General features: G+C 28.2%; 1 protein-coding gene across 3 annotated transcripts in view; it reads left to right on the top strand.

Moving 5' to 3' along the window:
• LOC143228667 (protein lev-9-like) overlaps window positions 1-24918 on the top strand; it is a 115907-nt gene that overhangs the window by 59570 nt on the left and 31419 nt on the right. For all 3 annotated transcript variants that reach the window (XM_076459912.1, XM_076459911.1, XM_076459913.1), the window contains exons 7-8: window positions 1223-1399; window positions 2479-2658. In XM_076459912.1, the coding sequence (XP_076316027.1) occupies window positions 1223-1399; window positions 2479-2658 (357 nt within the window). The remainder of the gene's footprint in view (window positions 1-1222; window positions 1400-2478; window positions 2659-24918) is intronic.

Below are 24918 nucleotides of genomic sequence, written 5' to 3'. Positions count from 1 at the left end.
AGTAAAACTTTATGAATGTGTACAACATTTTAGAATCTGTAAGGAAGAACACATCTAAAACTTTTTCAACCTTTGCAACATTTTATAATTTGTAATAAGAACACATGTAAAACTTTATGAATGTATACAACATTTTACAGTTTATAATGAAGAACACAAATAAAACTTTATGAATATGTATTCATTTTACAGTTTCTAAATAAAAACACAACTAAAATTTTATAAATGTCTATAAAATTTTACAATTTATATGGAAGAACACACTCAAATTTTGTGAATGTGTACAACATTTTATAATTTATAAGAAAGTACAAAATTAAAACTTTATGAATGCCTATAATGTTTTATGGTTTGTAAATAAAAACAAAAATAAAACTTTATAAATATCTAGAACATTTTATAATGTGTAAGTAAGAACACAACTGAAACTTTATAAATATCTAGAACATTTTATAATGTGTAAGTAAGAACACAACTGAAACTTTATAAATATCTAGAACATTTTATAATGTGTAAAAACACAACTAAAACTTTATGAAAATTTACATTTTACAGTTTGTAGGTAAGAACACAAGTAAAATTTTATAAGTACTTACAACACTTTACAGTTTGTAGGTAAGAACACGAGTAAAACTTTATGAGTACCTACAACATTTTACAGTTTGTAGGTAAGAACACAAGTAAAACTTAATGAATGTCTGGAAACTGATAATTGAGATCACACCTACCACTTAAGTAACGTTTAGAAGAAGCTTCAACCTGACTAAAGGATTAGCGGTAATTCTGACTAGAAATCGTGGGTTTTAAAATAAAAATATCACCTGAACTCTGAAAACAGAAGTGATTTTCTATGTAAAGAACCTAACGACAACGTTTTTGGTACAATGCATTTGTTAAGCTGTCATATCGAAAACGTAAATCATTGCATACAATAGTGTACTTTCAGTTGTAAAAGTGGAACATGACTCTGACGTAGAATGTCTTACGCCATGTTGTTTAGTTGATATACACTTAATAGTATTTAGCGTACAACACACTTTCTATTACATCTCTCGACAGCTCGATATGTGAAAAAACAAATTAATTGTGGAGTTCAAACTGAGCTTGTTAGTTTCTGTATGTTGGAGTGTTAGTACTTAATTGTTCGAAAATAGTAATAAACACGTGCGATACTTTAAAGAAGCGCTTGGAATCTAAACTTGTGCATAATATGTTGTTTTAGAAATTGACTGTCCACGGCTTGGAGTACTGCACAATGGTTATCTCGAGGGTAGCACTTCGACTCTCGGTTCTGTTATCTACTTTCGGTGTTTCGATGGGATGAAGTTTGAGGGTGTTTCCCGGTCTACAACATGTCTGAAAACAGGAAACTGGTCTCACCCCTTACCAAAATGTTTAGGTAAATAAACACTGTTTCCATAGCAACCAAGTTGTAAATACTAGAAGAGAGATGTTCTATTGGTTAACAACGAGAAACATAGGATACATCATCATGAGATCCATTGACATAAACTCCATAAATCACCTTCCCGGATCAACAAGTATCTTTACGTTCACTTATCACTTCATCAGGTTAAGTTAGTATTTAGGCTACTTATCACTTCATCAGGTTAAGTTAGTATTTAGGTTTACTTATCACTTCATCAGGTTAAGTTAGTATTTAGGTTACTCATCACTTCATCAGGTTAAGTTAGTATTTAGGTTTACTTATCACTTCATCAGGTTAAGTTAGTATTTAGGTTACTCATCACTTCATCAGGTGAAGTTAGTATTTAGGTTACTCATCACTTCATTAGGTTAAGTTAGTATTTAGGTTACTCATCACTTCATCAGGTTAAGTTAGTATTTAGGTTACTTATCACTTCATCAGGTTAAGTTACTATTTAGGTTTACTTATCACTTCATCAGGTTAAGTTAGTATTTAGGTTACTCATCACTTCATTAGGTTAAGTTAGTATTTAGGTTACTCATCACTTCATCAGGTTAGTATTTAGGTTACTTATCACTTCATCAGGTTAAGTTACTATTTAGGTTTACTTATCACTTCATCAGGTTAAGTTAGTATTTAGGTTACTCATCACTTCATCAGGTGAAGTTAGTATTTAGGTTTACTTATCACTTCATCAGGTCAAGTTAGTATTTAGGTTTACTTATCACTTCATCAGGTTAAGTTAGTATTTAGGTTTTCTTATCACTTCATCAGGTTAAGTTAGTATTTAAGTTTACTTATCACTTCATCAGGTTAAGTTAGTATTTAGGTTTACTTATCACTTCATCAGGTTAAGTTAGTATTTAGGTTACTTATCACTTCATCAGGTTAAGTTAGTATTTAGGTTACTTATCACTTCATCAGGTCAAGTTAGTATTTAGGTTACTCATCACTTCATCAGGTTAAGTTAGTATTTAGGTTTACATATCACTTCAGTAAGTCAACATTTATCTCTAGGTCTATGTAATACTTATGTTCCTTCTCTCCAGCCCCCTGCATCGTTCCGGATGTTCAGAATGGACGAGTCAACCATTTTGCTCCGGGATCTACAATAGAACACAACCAGCATCTACAGGTGGACTGTAAACCCCAGCACGAGCTTGTGTATAACGCGATGCCTGCGACGTGTCGTAATGGAACGTGGACCCACGTGCCATCATGTGTTGCTGGTATGTTAGACTAGGGTTAAACCAGTTTATGTGCATAGTATGTTTAAACTAATTATAAGACAGACAACGGTGTTCCAAGTTATTATTTCCGTTTTCTTTAGTAAATTTGAAATCTTCATTAAAAGCTTACTTATAATAAAGAACTCATCTATGTAAGATACACCCTTTTGTATATAGGAATTAGTATTTGTATTTGTTTCTTTCTAATCGCAAAAACTACACAATAAGCTATAAGTCTGTTTCCACCATGGGTATAGAATTCCGGATTTTCGTGTTAGAAATCTTCAGAATAACCAGAGAGTCAATGGGCTGAAAATTTCCTGTCCTTTATGTTGTTTGTAGTAAGAGCAGAGTTAAACCCGTTTCTGTTTATGTGTTTGTAGTAGGAGCAGAGTTAAACCCGTTTCTGTTTATGTGTTTGTAGTAGGAGCAGAGTTAAACCCGTTTCTGTTTATGTGTTTGTAGTAAGAGCAGAGTTAAACCCGTTTCTGCAGTTTTTCCCGAATTTTTATATGTCAGCGGTGGACAGAACACCGTTATTCCTTTGTTTAGGTTTGTGCCTAACAACAATTAACAAAGCATTAAATATGTAGTATTGATTTTACAAACTGTTGTATTGGTTTTACAAACCGTAGTATTCGTTTTACAAACTGTAGTATTCTTTTTCAAAATTGTAGTATTCGTTTTACAAACCGTAGTATTGGTTTTAAAAACCGTAGTATTCGTTTTACAAACCGTAGTATTCGTTCTACAAAATTGTAGTATTCGTTTTACAAAATTGTAGTATTCGTTTTAAAAATCGTAGTATTCGTTTTACAAACTGTAGTATTGGCTTTACAAACCGTAGTATTCGTTTCAAAAATTGTAATATTGATTTTAAAAACTGTAGTATTGGTTTTACAAACCGTAGTATTCGTTTTACAAACTGTAGTATTCGTTTTACAAACCTATTGTATTGGTTTTAAAAACCGTATTATTTGTTATACAAACTGTAGTATTCGTTTTACAAAATTGTAGTATTCGTTTTACAAACCGTAGTATTTGTTTTAAAAACCGTAGTATTAGTTGTACAAACCGTAGTATTCGTTTTACAAACTGTAGTATTCGTTTTACAAACCGTAGTATTCGTTTTCAAAATTGTAGTATTAGTTTTAAAAACTGTAGTATTCGTTTTACAAACTGTAGTATTGGTTTTAAAAACCGTAGTATTCGTTTTAAAAACTGTAGTATTAGTTGTACAAACCGTAGTATTCGTTTTACAAACTGTAGTATTCGTTTTACAAACTGTAGTATTCGTTTTACAAACCGTAGTATTCGTTTTAAAAACCGTAGTATTCGTTTTACAAACTGTAGTATTGGTTTTAAAAACCGTAGTATTGGTTTTAAAAACTGTAGTATTCGTTTTACAAACCGTAGTATTCGTCTTACAAACCGTAGTATTCGTTTTACAAACTGTAGTATTCGTTTTACAAACCGTAGTATTCGTCTTACAAACCGTAGTATTGGTTTTACAAACTGTAGTATTGGTTTTAAAAGATGAAGGTAAAAGAATATATAAGTATGAATTTGATTGGTATTCTACTTTAATAATGAAACATGCATAATGAAGAAAACCGAATATGATAGTTTAAAGTGCACAAATTGATACCTTTCTATAATCTAAATAAAACATTCCTCGTTATAAATATACTGTTATTTGGTCCTGGACCTAACTTATTTAATAAAATAAAACAGAAACATTGTAGTATTTCTTCAGTCCACTATGTTTTTGTAAAACATTTAAAAGTACTATATATTTGTTGTAATTTTGTAAGACGATTCGGAAGGAATTGAAACACGAAACCAACAATGAACTATAATTTAAGAAACCACAAACATGAGAAATTATATTTTATAATTATTTGTTCATTCATTGTCATTAGCAAATTCTTTTACTTATTTGGTAAACACTACTCTGTCCACTTCTTGAAAACCATTTAATGTATTTCTTCTCTAACGTTCCTACAAGCTAGAAAACACTTGCACACTGTTGTAACTTGTTATAGACCTACATTTCCACTAAAACTAATTGAACTTCGTCATTGTAAACTAACTCTTGAGTTAAACGACGATATACACTGACCAGTTCACTAATTATATTATTAATTAGTTTTTGTAATCCACTCCCGAATATACTAGAAAAGCTGTTCTAGGTCCATCTGACTCAATGTCATTTTTGTGGCCCACAACTCAATCTGTAGAAATCAAATTAGTACATTTAAAATAAGGCCTATGACAACTTATAATTTGTTCACTCTTTGACAGAGTGTTAAGGCAGAGTATTCATGATGAAACTTTGTAAATGGACGACAACTGTCTGTTGTGGAAACACAGTGTGAAGGATTACGTTTCGAAAGTCTTCCTTCTGAACACGAAAGACGGAAGACATTCGAAACGTCGTCTTCTACACTTGTGTCTCCACAACAGGCAGTCGTCGTCCATTTACAAAGTTTTATTCATTTCTTCACTATTTTAAGATTTTAAGGAAACGAGTATAAAACACGACATTTTACCAACAAAGGATATAAAAACACTCTGTACGAAACATGTTAACACGATGAAGGACATTTTACCAACAAAGGATATAAAAACACTCTATACGAAACATGTTAACACGATGAAGGACATTTTACCAACAAAGGATATAAAAACACTCTATACGAAACATGTTAACACGATGAAGGACATTTTACCAACAAAGGATATAAAAACACTCTATACGAAACATGTTAACACGATGAAGGACATTTTACCAACAAAGGATATAAAAACACTCTATACGAAACATGTTAACACGATGAAGGACATTTTACCAACAAAGGATATAAAAACACTCTATACGAAACATGTTAACACGATGAAGGACATTTTACCAACAAAGGATATAAAAACACTCTATACGAAACATGTTAACACGATGAAGGACATTTTACCAACAAAGGATATAAAAACACTCTATACGAAACATGTTAACACGATGAAGGACATTTTACCAACAAAGGATATAAAAACACTCTATACGAAACATGTTAACACGATGAAGGACATTTTACCAACAAAGGATATAAAAACACTCTATACGAAACATGTTAACACGATGAAGGACATTTTACCAACAAAGGATATAAAAACACTCTATACGAAACATGTTAACACGATGAAGGACATTTTACCAACAAAGGATATAAAAACACTCTATACGAAACATGTTAACACGATGAAGGACATTTTACCAACAAAGGATATAAAAACACTCTATACGAAACATGTTAACACGATGAAGGACATTTTACCAACAAAGGATATAAAAACACTCTATACGAAACATGTTAACACGATGAAGGACATTTTACCAACAAAGGATATAAAAACACTCTATACGAAACATGTTAACACGATGAAGGACATTTTACCAACAAAGGATATAAAAACACTCTATACGAAACATGTTAACACGATGAAGGACATTTTACCAACAAAGGATATAAAAACACTCTATACGAAACATGTTAACACGATGAAGGACATTTTACCAACAAAGGATATAAAAACACTCTATACGAAACATGTTAACACGATGAAGGACATTTTACCAACAAAGGATATAAAAACACTCTATACGAAACATGTTAACACGATGAAGGACATTTTACCAACAAAGGATATAAAAACACTCTATACGAAACATGTTAACACGATGAAGGACATTTTACCAACAAAGGATATAAAAACACTCTATACGAAACATGTTAACACGATGAAGGACATTTTACCAACAAAGGATATAAAACACTCTATACGAAACATGTTAACACGATGAAGGACATTTTACCAACAAAGGATATAAAAACACTCTATACGAAACATGTTAACACGATGAAGGACATTTTACCAACAAAGGATATAAAAACACTCTATACGAAACATGTTAACACGATGAAGGACATTTTACCAACAAAGGATATAAAACACTCTATACGAAACATGTTAACACGATGAAGGACATTTTACCAACAAAGGATATAAAAACACTCTATACGAAACATGTTAACACGATGAAGGACATTTTACCAACAAAGGATATAAAAACACTCTATACGAAACATGTTAACACGATGAAGGACATTTTACCAACAAAGGATATAAAAACACTCTATACGAAACATGTTAACACGATGAAGGACATTTTACCAACAAAGGATATAAAAACACTCTATACGAAACATGTTAACACGATGAAGGACATTTTACCAACAAAGGATATAAAAAACACTCTATACGAAACATGTTTTGTTTCTTTGAAACACGATGAAGGACATTTTACCAACAAAGGATATAAAAACACTCTATACGAAACATGTTAACACGATGAAGGACATTTTACCAACAAAGGATATAAAAACACTCTATACGAAACATGTTAACACGATGAAGGACATTTTACCAACAAAGGATATAAAAACACTCTATACGAAACATGTTAACACGATGAAGGACATTTTACCAACAAAGGATATAAAAACACTCTATACGAAACATGTTAACACGATGAAGGACATTTTACCAACAAAGGATATAAAAACACTCTATACGAAACATGTTAACACGATGAAGGACATTTTACCAACAAAGGATATAAAAACACTCTATACGAAACATGTTAACACGATGAAGGACATTTTACCAACAAAGGATATAAAAACACTCTATACGAAACATGTTAACACGATGAAGGACATTTTACCAACAAAGGATATAAAAACACTCTATACGAAACATGTTAACACGATGAAGGACATTTTACCAACAAAGGATATAAAAACACTCTATACGAAACATGTTAACACGATGAAGGACATTTTACCAACAAAGGATATAAAAACACTCTATACGAAACATGTTTTGTTTCTTTGAAACACGATGAAGGACATTTTACCAACAAAGGATATAAAAACACTCTATACGAAACATGTTAACACGATGAAGGACATTTTACCAACAAAGGATATAAAAACACTCTATACGAAACATGTTTTGTTTCTTTGAAACACGATGAAGGACATTTTACCAACAAAGGATATAAAAACACTCTATACGAAACATGTTTTGTTTCTTTGAAACACGATGAAGGACATTTTACCAACAAAGGATATAAAAACACTCTATACGAAACATGTTAACACGATGAAGGACATTTTACCAACAAAGGATATAAAAACACTCTATACGAAACATGTTTTGTTTCTTTGAAACACGAATTTCGCACAAAACTACTCGAGGGCTATCTGTGCTAGCCGTCCCAAATTTAGCAGTGTAAGACTAGAGGGAAGGCAGCTAGTCATCACCACCCACCGCCAACTCTTGGGCTACTCTTTTACCAACGAATAGTGGGATTGACCGTAACATTATACACCCCCACGGCTGGGAGGGCGAGCATGTTTAGCGCGACGCGGGCGTGAACCCGAGACCCTCGGATTACGAGTCGCACGCCTTACGCGCTAGGCCATGCCGGGCCCACGAAACATGTAAATTTTAACATAAATAAATACAAAGCAATATACGATCTAATATTTATTTAATATTTTTTTATATTTAGTATCATTATTTATAGAACACCAGTTTTCTATATAATACTCACATCGCATATGCCAATACCATTAGTTGTCTTACTGAACTAAAGACTTATTGTACATGTTTCAAAGCTAATATTTCTCTACTAGAATATTGTACGTGATAATATTTAAAAACAACTCGTGGATATTCACAAATATAAAACAACGACATAGCTACAATATTAATACAATATAGCTATAATATTAGTACAACATAGCCACAATATTAATACAACATAGCTACAATATTATTACAACATAGCTACAATATTAATACAACATAGCCACAATATTAATACAACATAGCCACAATATTAATACAACAAACCTACAATATCAATAGAACATAGCCACAATATTTATACAACATATCTACAATATTGATACAATATAGCTACAATATTAATACAACATAGCCACAATATTAATACAACAAAGCCACAATATTAATACAACAAAGCCACAATATTAATACAATACAGCTACAATATTAATACAACATAGCCACAATATTAATACAACAAAGCCACAATATTAATACAACACAGCTACAATATTAATACCACAAAGCTACAATATTAATACAACATAGCTACAATATTATTACATAGCTACAATATTAATCCAACATAGCCACAATATTAATACAACAAAGCTACAATATCAATAGAACATAGCCACAATATTTATACAACATAGCTACAATATTAATACAATATAGCTACAATATTAATACAACATAGCTACAATATTAATACAACAAAGCCACAATATAAATACAATGTAGCCACAATATTAATACAACATAGCCACAATATTAATACAACAAAGCCACAATATTAATACAACATGCTACAATATTAATACAACATAGCTACAATATTAATACAACATAGCCACGATATTTATACAACATAGCCACAATATTAATACAACATAGCTGCAATATTAATAGAACAAAGCTACAATATTAATAGAACATAGCTACAATATTTATAGAACATATCTACAATAAAAATAGAGCATAGCTAAAATATTAATAGGACATAGCTACAATATTAATACAACATAGCTGCAATATTAATACAACATAGCTACAATATTAATACAACAAAGCTACAATATTAATACAACAAAGCTACAATATTAATACAACATAGCTATAATATTAATAGAACAAAGCTACAATATTAATACAACAAAGCAACAATATTAATACAACATAGCTGCGATATCAATACAACATTTCTACAATATTAATAGAACAGAGCTGCAATATTAATAGAACATATCTACGATATTAATACAACAAGCTACAATATTAATACAACATAGCTACAATATTAATACAACATAGTTAAAATATTAATACAACATAGCCACAATATTAATACAACATAGCTACAATATTAATACAACATAGCCACAATATTAATACAACAAAGCTACAATATTAATAGAACAAAGCTCAACTCATTAACTCTAACAATTTTCAATGTAATTTTACTAATGTAAAATATACCTACACTCTTTGTAAACCTACATGATTGTATCACTAACTAATGTAAAGTATACCTGGAATCTTTGTAAACCTACATCATTGTATCACTAACTAATGTAAAGTATACCTGGAATCTTTGTAAACCTACATCATTGTATCACTAACTAATGTAAAATATACCTAAAATCTTTGTAAATCTACATGATCATATCATTAACTAATGTAAAATATACCTACAATCTTTGTAAACCTACATGATCATATCATTAACTAATGTAAAATATACCTACAATCTTTGTAAACCTACATGATTGTATCACTATTTAATGTAAAATATACCTAGAATCTTTGTAAATCTACATGATCGTATAACTAACTGATGTAAAATATACCTAGAATCTTTGTAAACCTAAATGATTGTATCACTATTTAATGTAAAATATACCTAGAATCTTTGTAAATCTACATGATCGTATAACTAACTGATGTAAAATATACCTAGAATCTTTGTAGAGTTACATGATTTATCACTAACTAATGTAAAATATACCTACAATCTTTGTAAACCTACATGATTCTATCATTAGCTAATGTAAAATATACCTACAATCTTTGTAGATCTACATGATTGTATTACTAACTAATGTAAAATATACCTAGAATCTTTGTAAACCTACATGATTGTATCACTAACTAAAGTAAAATATACCTAGAATCTTTGTAAACCTACATGATTGTATCACTAACTAATGTAAAACATACCTAGAATCTTTGTAAACCTACATGATTGTATCACTAACTAATGTAAAATATGCCTAGAATTTTTGTAAACATACATGATTGTATCACTAACTGATGTAAAATGTTCCTAAAATCTTTGTAAATCTACATGATCGTATCACTAACTAATGTAAAATATACCTAGAATCTTTGTAAACCTACATGATTGTATCACTAACTAAAGTAAAATATACCTAGAATCTTTGTAAACCTACATGATTGTATCACTAACTAATGTAAAACATACCTAGAATCTTTGTAAACCTACATGATTGTATCACTAACTAATGTAAAATATGCCTAGAATTTTTGTAAACCTACATGATTGTATCACTAACTGATGTAAAATGTACCTAAAATCTTTGTAAATCTACATGATCGTATCACTAACTAATGTAAAATATACCTAGAATCTTTGTAAACCTACATGATTGTATCACTAACTGATGTAAAATATATCTGGAATCTTTGTAAACCTACATGATTGTATCACTAACTAATGTAAAATGTACCTAGAATCTTTGTAAACCTACATGATTGTATCACTAACTAATGTTAAATATCCCTAGATTCTTTGTAGATCTACATGATTGTATCACAATGTAATTTAAAATATACATAGAATCTTTGTAAATCTACATGATTGTATCAATAACTAATGTAAAATGTACCTAGAATCATTGTAAACCTACATGATTGTATCACTAACTCATGTATAATAACCTAGAATCTTTGTAGATTTACATGATTTTATCACTAACTAATGTAAAATATACCTAGAATCTTTGTATATCTATATGATTGTATCACTAACTAATGTAAAATATACCTAGAATCTTTGTAGATCTCTATGATTGTATCACTAACTAATGTAAAATATACCTAGAATCTTTGTAGATCTACATGATTGTATCACTAACTAATGTAAAATATACCTAGAATCTTCGTAAACCTACATGATTGTATCACTCACTAATGTAAAATATACCTAGAATCTTTATAGATCTCCATGATTGTATCACTCACTAATGTAAAATATACCTAGAATCTTTATAGATCTCCATGATTGTATCACTAACTAATGTAAAATATACCTAGAATCTTTGTAACCCTACATGATTGTATCACTTACTGATGTAAAATATATCTAGAATCTTTGTAAACCTACATGATTGTATCAATAACTAATGTAAAATGTACCTAGAATCTTTGTAAACCTACATGATTGTATCACTAACTAATGTAAAAATACCTAGAATCTTTGTAAACCTACATGATTGTATCACTAACTAATGTAAAACATACCTAGAATCTTTGTAAACCTACATGATTGTATCACTGACTAATGTAAAACATACCTAGAATCTTTGTAAACCTACATGATTGTATCACAAACTAATGTAAAATATCCCTAGAATCTTTGTAGATCTACATGATTGTATCACTAACTAATGTAAAATATACCTAGAATCTTCGTAAACCTACATGATTGTATCACTCACTAATGTAAAATATACCTAGAATCTTTATAGATCTCCATGATTGTATCACTCACTAATGTAAAATATACCTAGAATCTTTATAGATCTCCATGATTGTATCACTAACTAATGTAAAATATACCTAGAATCTTTGTAACTCTACATGATTGTATCACTTACTGATGTAAAATATATCTAGAATCTTTGTAAACCTACATGATTGTATCAATAACTAATGTAAAATGTACCTAGAATCTTTGTAAACCTACATGATTGTATCACTGACTAATGTAAAACATACCTAGAATCTTTGTAAACCTACATGATTGTATCACAAACTAATGTAAAATATCCCTAGAATCTTTATAGATCTACATGATTGTATCACGAGGTAATTTAAAATATACATAGAATATTTGTAAACCTACATGATTGTATCACTAACTAATGCAAAATATACCTAGAATCTTTGTAGACCTACATGATCGTATCACTAACTAATGTAAAATATATCTAGAATCTTTGTAAACCTGCATGATTGTATCACTTACTGATGTAAAATATATCTAGAATCTTTGTAAACCTACATGATTGTATCAATAACTATTGTAAAATATACCTAGAATCTTTGTAAACCTACATGATTGTATAACTAACTAATTTAAAATATACATAGAATCTTTGTAAACCTACATGATTGTATCACTAACTAATGTAAAATTTACCTAGAATCATTGTAAACCTACATGATTCTATCACTAGCTAATGTAAAATATACCTACAATCTTTGTAGATCTACATGATTGTATCACTAACTAATGTAAAATATACCTAGAATATTTGTAAACCTACATGATTGTATCACTAACTAATGTAAAATGTACCTAGAATCTTTGTAGATCTACATGATTGTATCACTATTTAATGTAAAATATACCTAGAATCTTTGTAAATCTACATGATCGTATAACTAACTGATGTAAAATATACCTAGAATCTTTGTAGAGTTACATGATTTATCACTAACTAATGTAAAATATACCTACAATCTTTGTAAACCTACATGATTCTATCATTAGCTAATGTAAAATATACCTACAATCTTTGTAGATCTACATGATTGTATTACTAACTAATGTAAAATATACCTAGAATATTTGTAAACCTACATGATTGTATCACTAACTAATGTAAAATATACCTAGAATCTTTATAGATCCTCATGATTGTATCACTAACTAATGTAAAATATACCTAGAATCTTTATAGATCCTCATGATTGTATCACTAACTAATGTAAAATATACCTAGAATCTTTGTAAACCTACATGATTGTATCACTAACTAAAGTAAAATATACCTAGAATCTTTGTAAACCTACATGATTGTATCACTAACTAATGTAAAACATACCTAGAATCTTTGTAAACCTACATGATTGTATCACTAACTAATGTAAAATATGCCTAGAATTTTTGTAAACCTACATGATTGTATCACTAACTGATGTAAAATGTACCTAAAATCTTTGTAAATCTACATGATCGTATCACTAACTAATGTAAAATATACCTAGAATCTTTGTAAACCTACATGATTGTATCACTAACTAATGTAAAATATGCCTAGAATCTTTGTAAATCTACATGATCGTATAACTAACTGATGTAAAATATACCTTGAATCTTTGTAGAGTTACATGATTTATCACTAACTAATGTAAAATATACCTACAATCTTTGTAAACCTACATGATTCTATCATTAGCTAATGTAAAATATACCTAAAATCTTTGTAGATCTACATGATTGTATTACTAACTAATGTAAAATATACCTAGAATATTTGTAAACCTACATGATTGTATCACTAACTAATGTAAAATATACCTAGAATCTTTATAGATCCTCATGATTGTATCACTAACTAATGTAAAATATATCTAGAATCTTTGTAAACCTACACGATTGTATCAATAACTAATGTAAAATGTACCTAGAATCTTTGTAAACCTACATGATTGTATCACTAACTAATGTAAAATATCCCTAGAATCTTTGTAGATCTACATGATTGTATCACAATGTAATTTAAAATATACATAGAATCTTTGTAAATCTACATGATTGTATCAATAACTAATGTAAAATGTACCTAGAATCATTGTAAACCTACATGATTGTATCACTAACTAATGTATAATAACCTAGAATCTTTGTAGATTTACATGATTTATCACTAACTAATGTAAAATATACCTAGAATCTCTGTAGATCTCCATGATTTTATCACTAACTAATGTAAAATATACCTAGAATCTTTGTATATCTATATGATTGTATCACTAACTAATGTAAAATATACCTAGAATCTTTGTAGATCTCCATGATTGTATCACTAACTAATGTAAAATATACCTAGAATCTTTGTAACCCTACATGATTGTATCACTTACTGATGTAAAATATATCTAGAATCTTTGTAAACCTACATGATTGTATCAATAACTAATGTAAAATGTACCTAGAATCTTTGTAAACCTACATGATTGTATCACTAACAAATGTAAAATATACCTAGAATCTTTGTAAACCTACATGATTGTATCACTAACTAATGTAAAACATACCTAGAATCTTTGTAAACCTACATGATTGTATCACTGACTAATGTAAAACATACCTAGAATCTTTGTAAACCTACATGATTGTATCACAAACTAATGTAAAATATCCCTAGAATCTTTGTAGATCTACATGATTGTATCACTAACTAATGTAAAATATACCTAGAATCTTCGTAAACCTACATGATTGTATCACTCACTAATGTAAAATATACCTAGAATCTTTATAGATCTCCATGATTGTATCACTCACTAATGTAAAATATACCTAGAATCTTTATAGATCTCCATGATTGTATCACTAACTAATGTAAAATATACCTAGAATCTTTGTAACCCTACATGATTGTATCACTTACTGATGTAAAATATATCTAGAATCTTTGTAAACCTACATGATTGTATCAATAACTAATGTAAAATGTACCTAGAATCTTTGTAAACCTACATGATTGTATCACTGACTAATGTAAAACATACCTAGAATCTTTGTAACCCTACATGATTGTATCACAAACTAATGTAAAATATCCCTAGAATCTTTGTAGATCTACATGATTGTATCACGAGGTAATTTAAAATATACATAGAATATTTGTAAACCTACATGATTGTATCACTAACTAATGCAAAATATACCTAGAATCTTTGTAGACCTACATGATCGTATCACTAACTAATGTAAAATATATCTAGAATCTTTGTAAACCTGCATGATTGTATCACTTACTGATGTAAAATATATCTAGAATCTTTGTAAACCTACATGATTGTATCAATAACTATTGTAAAATATACCTAGAATCTTTGTAAACCTACATGATTGTATAACTAACTAATTTAAAATATACATAGAATCTTTGTAAACCTACATGATTCTATCACTAGCTAATGTAAAATATACCTACAATCTTTGTAGATCTACATGATTGTATCACTAACTAATGTAAAATATACCTAGAATATTTGTAAACCTACATGATTGTATCAGTAACTAATGTAAAATGTACCTAGAATCTTTGTAGATCTACATGATTGTATCACTATTTAATGTAAAATATACCTAGAATCTTTGTAAATCTACATGATCGTATAACTAACTGATGTAAAATATACCTAGAATCTTTGTAGAGTTACATGATTTATCACTAACTAATGTAAAATATACCTACAATCTTTGTAGATCTACATGATTGTATTACTAACTAATGTAAAATATACCTAGAATATTTGTAAACCTACATGATTGTATCACTAACTAATGTAAAATATACCTAGAATCTTTATAGATCCTCATTATTGTATCACTAACTAATGTAAAATATACCTAGAATCTTTGTAAACCTACATGATTGTATCACTAACTAAAGTAAAATATACCTAGAATCTTTGTAAACCTACATGATTGTATCACTAACTAATGTAAAATATACCTAGAATCTTTGTAAACCAACATGATTGTATCACTAACTAATGTAAAATATGCCTAGAATTTTTGTAAACCTACATGATTGTATCACTAACTGATGTAAAATGTACCTAAAATCTTTGTAAATCTACATGATCGTATCACTAACTAATGTAAAATATACCTAGAATCTTTGTAAACCTACATGATTGTATCACTAACTAATGTAAAATATGCCTAGAATTTTTGTAAACCTACATGATTGTATCACTAACTGATGTAAAATGTACCTAAAATCTTTGTAAATCTACATGATCGTATCACTAACTAATGTAAAATATACCTAGAATCTTTGTAAACCTACATGATTGTATCACTAACTAATGTAAAATATGCCTAGAATCTTTGTAAATCTACATGATCGTATAACTAACTGATGTAAAATATACCTTGAATCTTTGTAGAGTTACATGATTTATCACTAACTAATGTAAAATATACCTACAATCTTTGTAAACCTACATGATTCTATCATTAGCTAATGTAAAATATACCTAAAATCTTTGTAGATCTACATGATTGTATTACTAACTAATGTAAAATATACCTAGAATATTTGTAAACCTACATGATTGTATCACTAACTAATGTAAAATATACCTAGAATCTTTATAGATCCTCATGATTGTATCACTAACTAATGTAAAATATATCTAGAATCTTTGTAAACCTACATGATTGTATCAATAACTAATGTAAAATGTACCTAGAATCTTTGTAAACCTACATGATTGTATCACTAACTAATGTAAAATATCCTAGAATCTTTGTAGATCTACATGATTGTATCACAATGTAATTTAAAATATACATAGAATCTTTGTAAATCTACATGATTGTATCAATAACTAATGTAAAATGTACCTAGAATCATTGTAAACCTACATGATTGTATCACTAACTAATGTATAATAACCTAGAATCTTTGTAGATTTACATGATTTATCACTAACTAATGTAAAATATACCTAGAATCTCTGTAGATCTCCATGATTTTATCACTAACTAATGTAAAATATACCTAGAATCTTTGTATATCTATATGATTGTATCACTAACTAATGTAAAATATACCTAGAATCTTTGTAGATCTCCATGATTGTATCACTAACTAATGTAAAATATACCTAGAATCTTTGTAACCCTACATGATTGTATCACTTACTGATGTAAAATATATCTAGAATCTTTGTAAACCTACATGATTGTATCAATAACTAATGTAAAATGTACCTAGAATCTTTGTAAACCTACATGATTGTATCACTAACTAATGTAAAATATACCTAGAATCTTTGTAAACCTACATGATTGTATCACTAACTAATGTAAAACATACCTAGAATCTTTGTAAACCTACATGATTGTATCACTGACTAATGTAAAACATACCTAGAATCTTTGTAAACCTACATGATTGTATCACAAACTAATGTAAAATATCCCTAGAATCTTTGTAGATCTACATGATTGTATCACTAACTAATGTAAAATATACCTAGAATCTTCGTAAACCTACATGATTGTATCACTCACTAATGTAAAATATACCTAGAATCTTTATAGATCTCCATGATTGTATCACTCACTAATGTAAAATATACCTAGAATCTTTATAGATCTCCATGATTGTATCACTAACTAATGTAAAATATACCTAGAATCTTTGTAACCCTACATGATTGTATCACTTACTGATGTAAAATATATCTAGAATCTTTGTAAACCTACATGATTGTATCAATAACTAATGTAAAATGTACCTAGAATCTTTGTAAACCTACATGATTGTATCACTGACTAATGTAAAACATACCTAGAATCTTTGTAAACCTACATGATTGTATCACAAACTAATGTAAAATATCCCTAGAATCTTTGTAGATCTACATGATTGTATCACGAGGTAATTTAAAATATACATAGAATATTTGTAAACCTACATGATTGTATCACTAACTAATGCAAAATATACCTAGAATCTTTGTAGACCTACATGATCGTATCACTAACTAATGTAAAATATATCTAGAATCTTTGTAAACCTGCATGATTGTATCACTTACTGATGTAAAATATATCTAGAATCTTTGTAAACCTACATGATTGTATCAATAACTATTGTAAAATATACCTAGAATCTTTGTAAACCTACATGATTGTATAACTAACTAATTTAAAATATACATAGAATCTTTGTAAACCTACATGATTCTATCACTAGCTAATGTAAAATATACCTACAATCTTTGTAGATCTACATGATTGTATCACTAACTAATGTAAAATATACCTAGAATATTTGTAAACCTACATGATTGTATCACTAACTAATGTAAAATGTACCTAGAATCTTTGTAGATCTACATGATTGTATCACTATTTAATGTAAAATATACCTAGAATCTTTGTAAATCTACATGATCGTATAACTAACTGATGTAAAATATACCTAGAATCTTTGTAGAGTTACATGATTTATCACTAACTAATGTAAAATATACCTACAATCTTTGTAGATCTACATGATTGTATTACTAACTAATGTAAAATATACCTAGAATATTTGTAAACCTACATGATTGTATCACTAACTAATGTAAAATATACCTAGAATCTTTATAGATCCTCATTATTGTATCACTAACTAATGTAAAATATACCTAGAATCTTTGTAAACCTACATGATTGTATCACTAACTAAAGTAAAATATACCTAGAATCTTTGTAAACCTACATGATTGTATCACTAACTAATGTAAAACATACCTAGAATCTTTGTAAACCTACATGATTGTATCACTAACTAATGTAAAATATGCCTAGAATTTTTGTAAACCTACATGATTGTATCACTAACTGATGTAAAATGTACCTAAAATCTTTGTAAATCTACATGATCGTATCACTAACTAATGTAAAATATACCTAGAATCTTTGTAAACCTACATGATTGTATCACTAACTGATGTAAAATATATCTGGAATCTTTGTAAACCTACATGATTGTATCACTAACTAATGTAAAATATACCTAGAATCTTTGTAAACCTACATGATTGTATCACTAACTAATGTAAAATATACCTAGAATCTTTGTAGATCTACATGATTGTATCACAATGTAATGTAAAATATACCTAGAATCTTTGTAAATCTACATGATTGTATCAATAACTAATGTAAAATGTACCTAGAATCATTGTAAACCTACATGATTGTATCACTAACTAATGTAAAATATACCTAGAATCTTTGTAGATCTCCATGATTGTATCACTAACTAATGTAAAATATACCTAGAATCTTTGTAGATCTACATGATTGTATCACTAACTAATGTAAAATATACCTAGAATCTTCGTAAACCTACATGATTGTATCACTAACTAATGTAAAATATACCTAGAATCTTTATAGATCTCCATGATTGTATCACTCACTAATGTAAAATATACCTAGAATCTTTATAGATCTCCATGATTGTATCACTAACTAATGTAAAATATACCTAGAATCTTTGTAACCCTACATGATTGTATCACTTACTGATGTAAAATATATCTAGAATCTTTGTAAACCTACATGATTGTATCAATAACTAATGTAAAATGTACCTAGAATCTTTGTAAACCTACATGATTGTATCACTAACTAATGTAAAATATACCTAGAATCTTTGTAAACCTACATGATTGTATCACTAACTAATGTAAAATATACCTAGAATCTTTGTAAACCTACATGATTGTATCACTAACTAATGTAAAATATACCTAGAATCTTTGTAAACCTACATGATTGTATCACTAACTAATGTAAAATATCCCTAGAATCTTTGTAGATCTACATGATTGTATCACTAACTAATGTAAAATATACCTAGAATCTTTGTAAACCTACATGATTGTATCACTCACTAATGTAAAATATACCTAGAATCTTTATAGATCTCCATGATTGTATCACTCACTAATGTAAAATATACCTAGAATCTTTATAGATCTCCATGATTGTATCACTAACTAATGTAAAATATACCTAGAATCTTTGTAACCCTACATGATTGTATCACTTACTGATGTAAAATATATCTAGAATCTTTGTAAACCTACATGATTGTATCAATAACTAATGTAAAATGTACCTAGAATCTTTGTAAACCTACATGATTGTATCACTGACTAATGTAAAACATACCTAGAATCTTTGTAAACCTACATGATTGTATCACAAACTAATGTAAAATATCCCTAGAATCTTTGTAGATCTACATGATTGTATCACGAGGTAATTTAAAATATACATAGAATATTTGTAAACCTACATGATTGTATCACTAACTAATGTAAAATATACCTAGAATCTTTGTAGACCTACATGATTGTATCACTAACTAATGTAAAATATATCTAGAATCTTTGTAAACCTGCATGATTGTATCACTTACTGATGTAAAATATATCTAGAATCTTTGTAAACCTACATGATTGTATCAATAACTATTGTAAAATATACCTAGAATCTTTGTAAACCTACATGATTGTATAACTAACTAATGTAAAATATACCTAGAATCTTTGTAAACCTACATGATTGTATCACTAACTAATGTAAAATATACCTAGAATCTTTGTAAACCTACATGATTGTATCACTAACTAATGTAAAATATACCTACAATCTTTGTAGATCTACATGATTGTATCACTAACTAATGTAAAATATACCTAGAATCTTTGTAAACCTACATGATTGTATCACTAACTAATGTAAAATATACCTAGAATCTTTGTAGATCTACATGATTGTATCACTATTTAATGTAAAATATACCTAGAATCTTTGTAAATCTACATGATTGTATAACTAACTGATGTAAAATATACCTAGAATCTTTGTAGAGTTACATGATTTATCACTAACTAATGTAAAATATACCTACAATCTTTGTAAACCTACATGATTGTATCATTAACTAATGTAAAATATACCTAGAATCTTTGTAGATCTACATGATTGTATCACTAACTAATGTAAAATATACCTAGAATATTTGTAAACCTACATGATTGTATCACTAACTAATGTAAAATATACCTAGAATCTTTATAGATCCTCATGATTGTATCACTAACTAATGTAAAATATACCTAGAATCTTTATAGATCCTCATGATTGTATCACTAACTAATGTAAAATATACCTAGAATCTTAGTAAACCTACATGATTGTATCACTAACTAAAGTAAAATATACCTAGAATCTTTGTAAACCTACATGATTGTATCAATAACTATTGTAAAATATACCTAGAATCTTTGTAAACCTACATGATTGTATAACTAACTAATTTAAAATATACATAGAATCTTTGTAAACCTACATGATTCTATCACTAGCTAATGTAAAATATACCTACAATCTTTGTAGATCTACATGATTGTATCACTAACTAATGTAAAATATACCTAGAATATTTGTAAACCTACATGATTGTATCACTAACTAATGTAAAATGTACCTAGAATCTTTGTAGATCTACATGATTGTATCACTATTTAATGTAAAATATACCTAGAATCTTTGTAAATCTACATGATCGTATAACTAACTGATGTAAAATATACCTAGAATCTTTGTAGAGTTACATGATTTATCACTAACTAATGTAAAATATACCTACAATCTTTGTAGATCTACATGATTGTATTACTAACTAATGTAAAATATACCTAGAATATTTGTAAACCTACATGATTGTATCACTAACTAATGTAAAATATACCTAGAATCTTTATAGATCCTCATTATTGTATCACTAACTAATGTAAAATATACCTAGAATCTTTGTAAACCTACATGATTGTATCACTAACTAAAGTAAAATATACCTAGAATCTTTGTAAACCTACATGATTGTATCACTAACTAATGTAAAACATACCTAGAATCTTTGTAAACCAACATGATTGTATCACTAACTAATGTAAAATATGCCTAGAATTTTTGTAAACCTACATGATTGTATCACTAACTGATGTAAAATGTACCTAAAATCTTTGTAAATCTACATGATCGTATCACTAACTAATGTAAAATATACCTAGAATCTTTGTAAACCTACATGATTGTATCACTAACTAATGTAAAATATGCCTAGAATTTTTGTAAACCTACATGATTGTATCACTAACTGATGTAAAATGTACCTAAAATCTTTGTAAATCTACATGATCGTATCACTAACTAATGTAAAATATACCTAGAATCTTTGTAAACCTACATGATTGTATCACTAACTAATGTAAAATATGCCTAGAATCTTTGTAAATCTACATGATCGTATAACTAACTGATGTAAAATATACCTTGAATCTTTGTAGAGTTACATGATTTATCACTAACTAATGTAAAATATACCTACAATCTTTGTAAACCTACATGATTCTATCATTAGCTAATGTAAAATATACCTAAAATCTTTGTAGATCTACATGATTGTATTACTAACTAATGTAAAATATACCTAGAATATTTGTAAACCTACATGATTGTATCACTAACTAATGTAAAATATACCTAGAATCTTTATAGATCCTCATGATTGTATCACTAACTAATGTAAAATATATCTAGAATCTTTGTAAACCTACACGATTGTATCAATAACTAATGTAAAATGTACCTAGAATCTTTGTAAACCTACATGATTGTATCACTAACTAATGTAAAATATCCCTAGAATCTTTGTAGATCTACATGATTGTATCACAATGTAATTTAAAATATACATAGAATCTTTGTAAATCTACATGATTGTATCAATAACTAATGTAAAATGTACCTAGAATCATTGTAAACCTACATGATTGTATCACTAACTAATGTATAATAACCTAGAATCTTTGTAGATTTACATGATTTATCACTAACTAATGTAAAATATACCTAGAATCTCTGTAGATCTCCATGATTTTATCACTAACTAATGTAAAATATACCTAGAATCTTTGTATATCTATATGATTGTATCACTAACTAATGTAAAATATACCTAGAATCTTTGTAACCCTACATGATTGTATCACTTACTGATGTAAAATATATCTAGAATCTTTGTAAACCTACATGATTGTATCAATAACTAATGTAAAATGTACCTAGAATCTTTGTAAACCTACATGATTGTATCACTAACTAATGTAAAATATACCTAGAATCTTTGTAAACCTACATGATTGTATCACTAACTAATGTAAAACATACCTAGAATCTTTGTAAACCTACATGATTGTATCACTGACTAATGTAAAACATACCTAGAATCTTTGTAAACCTACATGATTGTATCACAAACTAATGTAAAATATCCCTAGAATCTTTGTAGATCTACATGATTGTATCACTAACTAATGTAAAATATACCTAGAATCTTCGTAAACCTACATGATTGTATCACTCACTAATGTAAAATATACCTAGAATCTTTATAGATCTCCATGATTGTATCACTCACTAATGTAAAATATACCTAGAATCTTTATAGATCTCCATGATTGTATCACTAACTAATGTAAAATATACCTAGAATCTTTGTAACCCTACATGATTGTATCACTTACTGATGTAAAATATATCTAGAATCTTTGTAAACCTACATGATTGTATCAATAACTAATGTAAAATGTACCTAGAATCTTTGTAAACCTACATGATTGTATCACTGACTAATGTAAAACATACCTAGAATCTTTGTAAACCTACATGATTGTATCACAAACTAATGTAAAATATCCTAGAATCTTTGTAGATCTAAATGATTGTATCACGAGTTAATTTAAAATATACATAGAATATTTGTAAACCTACATGATTGTATCACTAACTAATGCAAAATATACCTAGAATCTTTGTAGACCTACATGATCGTATCACTAACTAATGTAAAATATATCTAGAATCTTTGTAAACCTGCATGATTGTATAACTAACTAATTTAAAATATACATAGAATCTTTGTAAACCTACATGATTCTATCACTAGCTAATGTAAAATATACCTACAATCTTTGTAGATCTACATGATTGTATCACTAACTAATGTAAAATATACCTAGAATATTTGTAAACCTACATGATTGTATCACTAACTAATGTAAAATGTACCTAGAATCTTTGTAGATCTACATGATTGTATCACTATTTAATGTAAAATATACCTAGAATCTTTGTAAATCTACATGATCGTATAACTAACTGATGTAAAATATACCTAGAATCTTTGTAGAGTTACATGATTTATCACTAACTAATGTAAAATATACCTACAATCTTTGTAGATCTACATGATTGTATTACTAACTAATGTAAAATATACCTAGAATATTTGTAAACCTACATGATTGTATCACTAACTAATGTAAAATATACCTAGAATCTTTATAGATCCTCATTATTGTATCACTAACTAATGTAAAATATACCTAGAATCTTTGTAAACCTACATGATTGTATCACTAACTAAAGTAAAATATACCTAGAATCTTTGTAAACCTACATGATTGTATCACTAACTAATGTAAAACATACCTAGAATCTTTGTAAACCAACATGATTTTATCACTAACTAATGTAAAATATACCTAGAATTTTTGTAAACCTACATGATTGTATCACTAACTGATGTAAAATGTACCTAAAATCTTTGTAAATCTACATGATCGTATCACTAACTAATGTAAAATATACCT

The sequence above is a fragment of the Tachypleus tridentatus genome, chromosome 10, assembly GCF_004210375.1.
Source record: "Tachypleus tridentatus isolate NWPU-2018 chromosome 10, ASM421037v1, whole genome shotgun sequence".
In the NCBI taxonomy this organism is placed as follows: domain Eukaryota; kingdom Metazoa; phylum Arthropoda; class Merostomata; order Xiphosura; family Limulidae; genus Tachypleus; species Tachypleus tridentatus.
The sequence above is the reverse complement of the archived record's forward strand: the minus strand, read 5'-3'. Positions and strand labels throughout refer to the sequence as shown.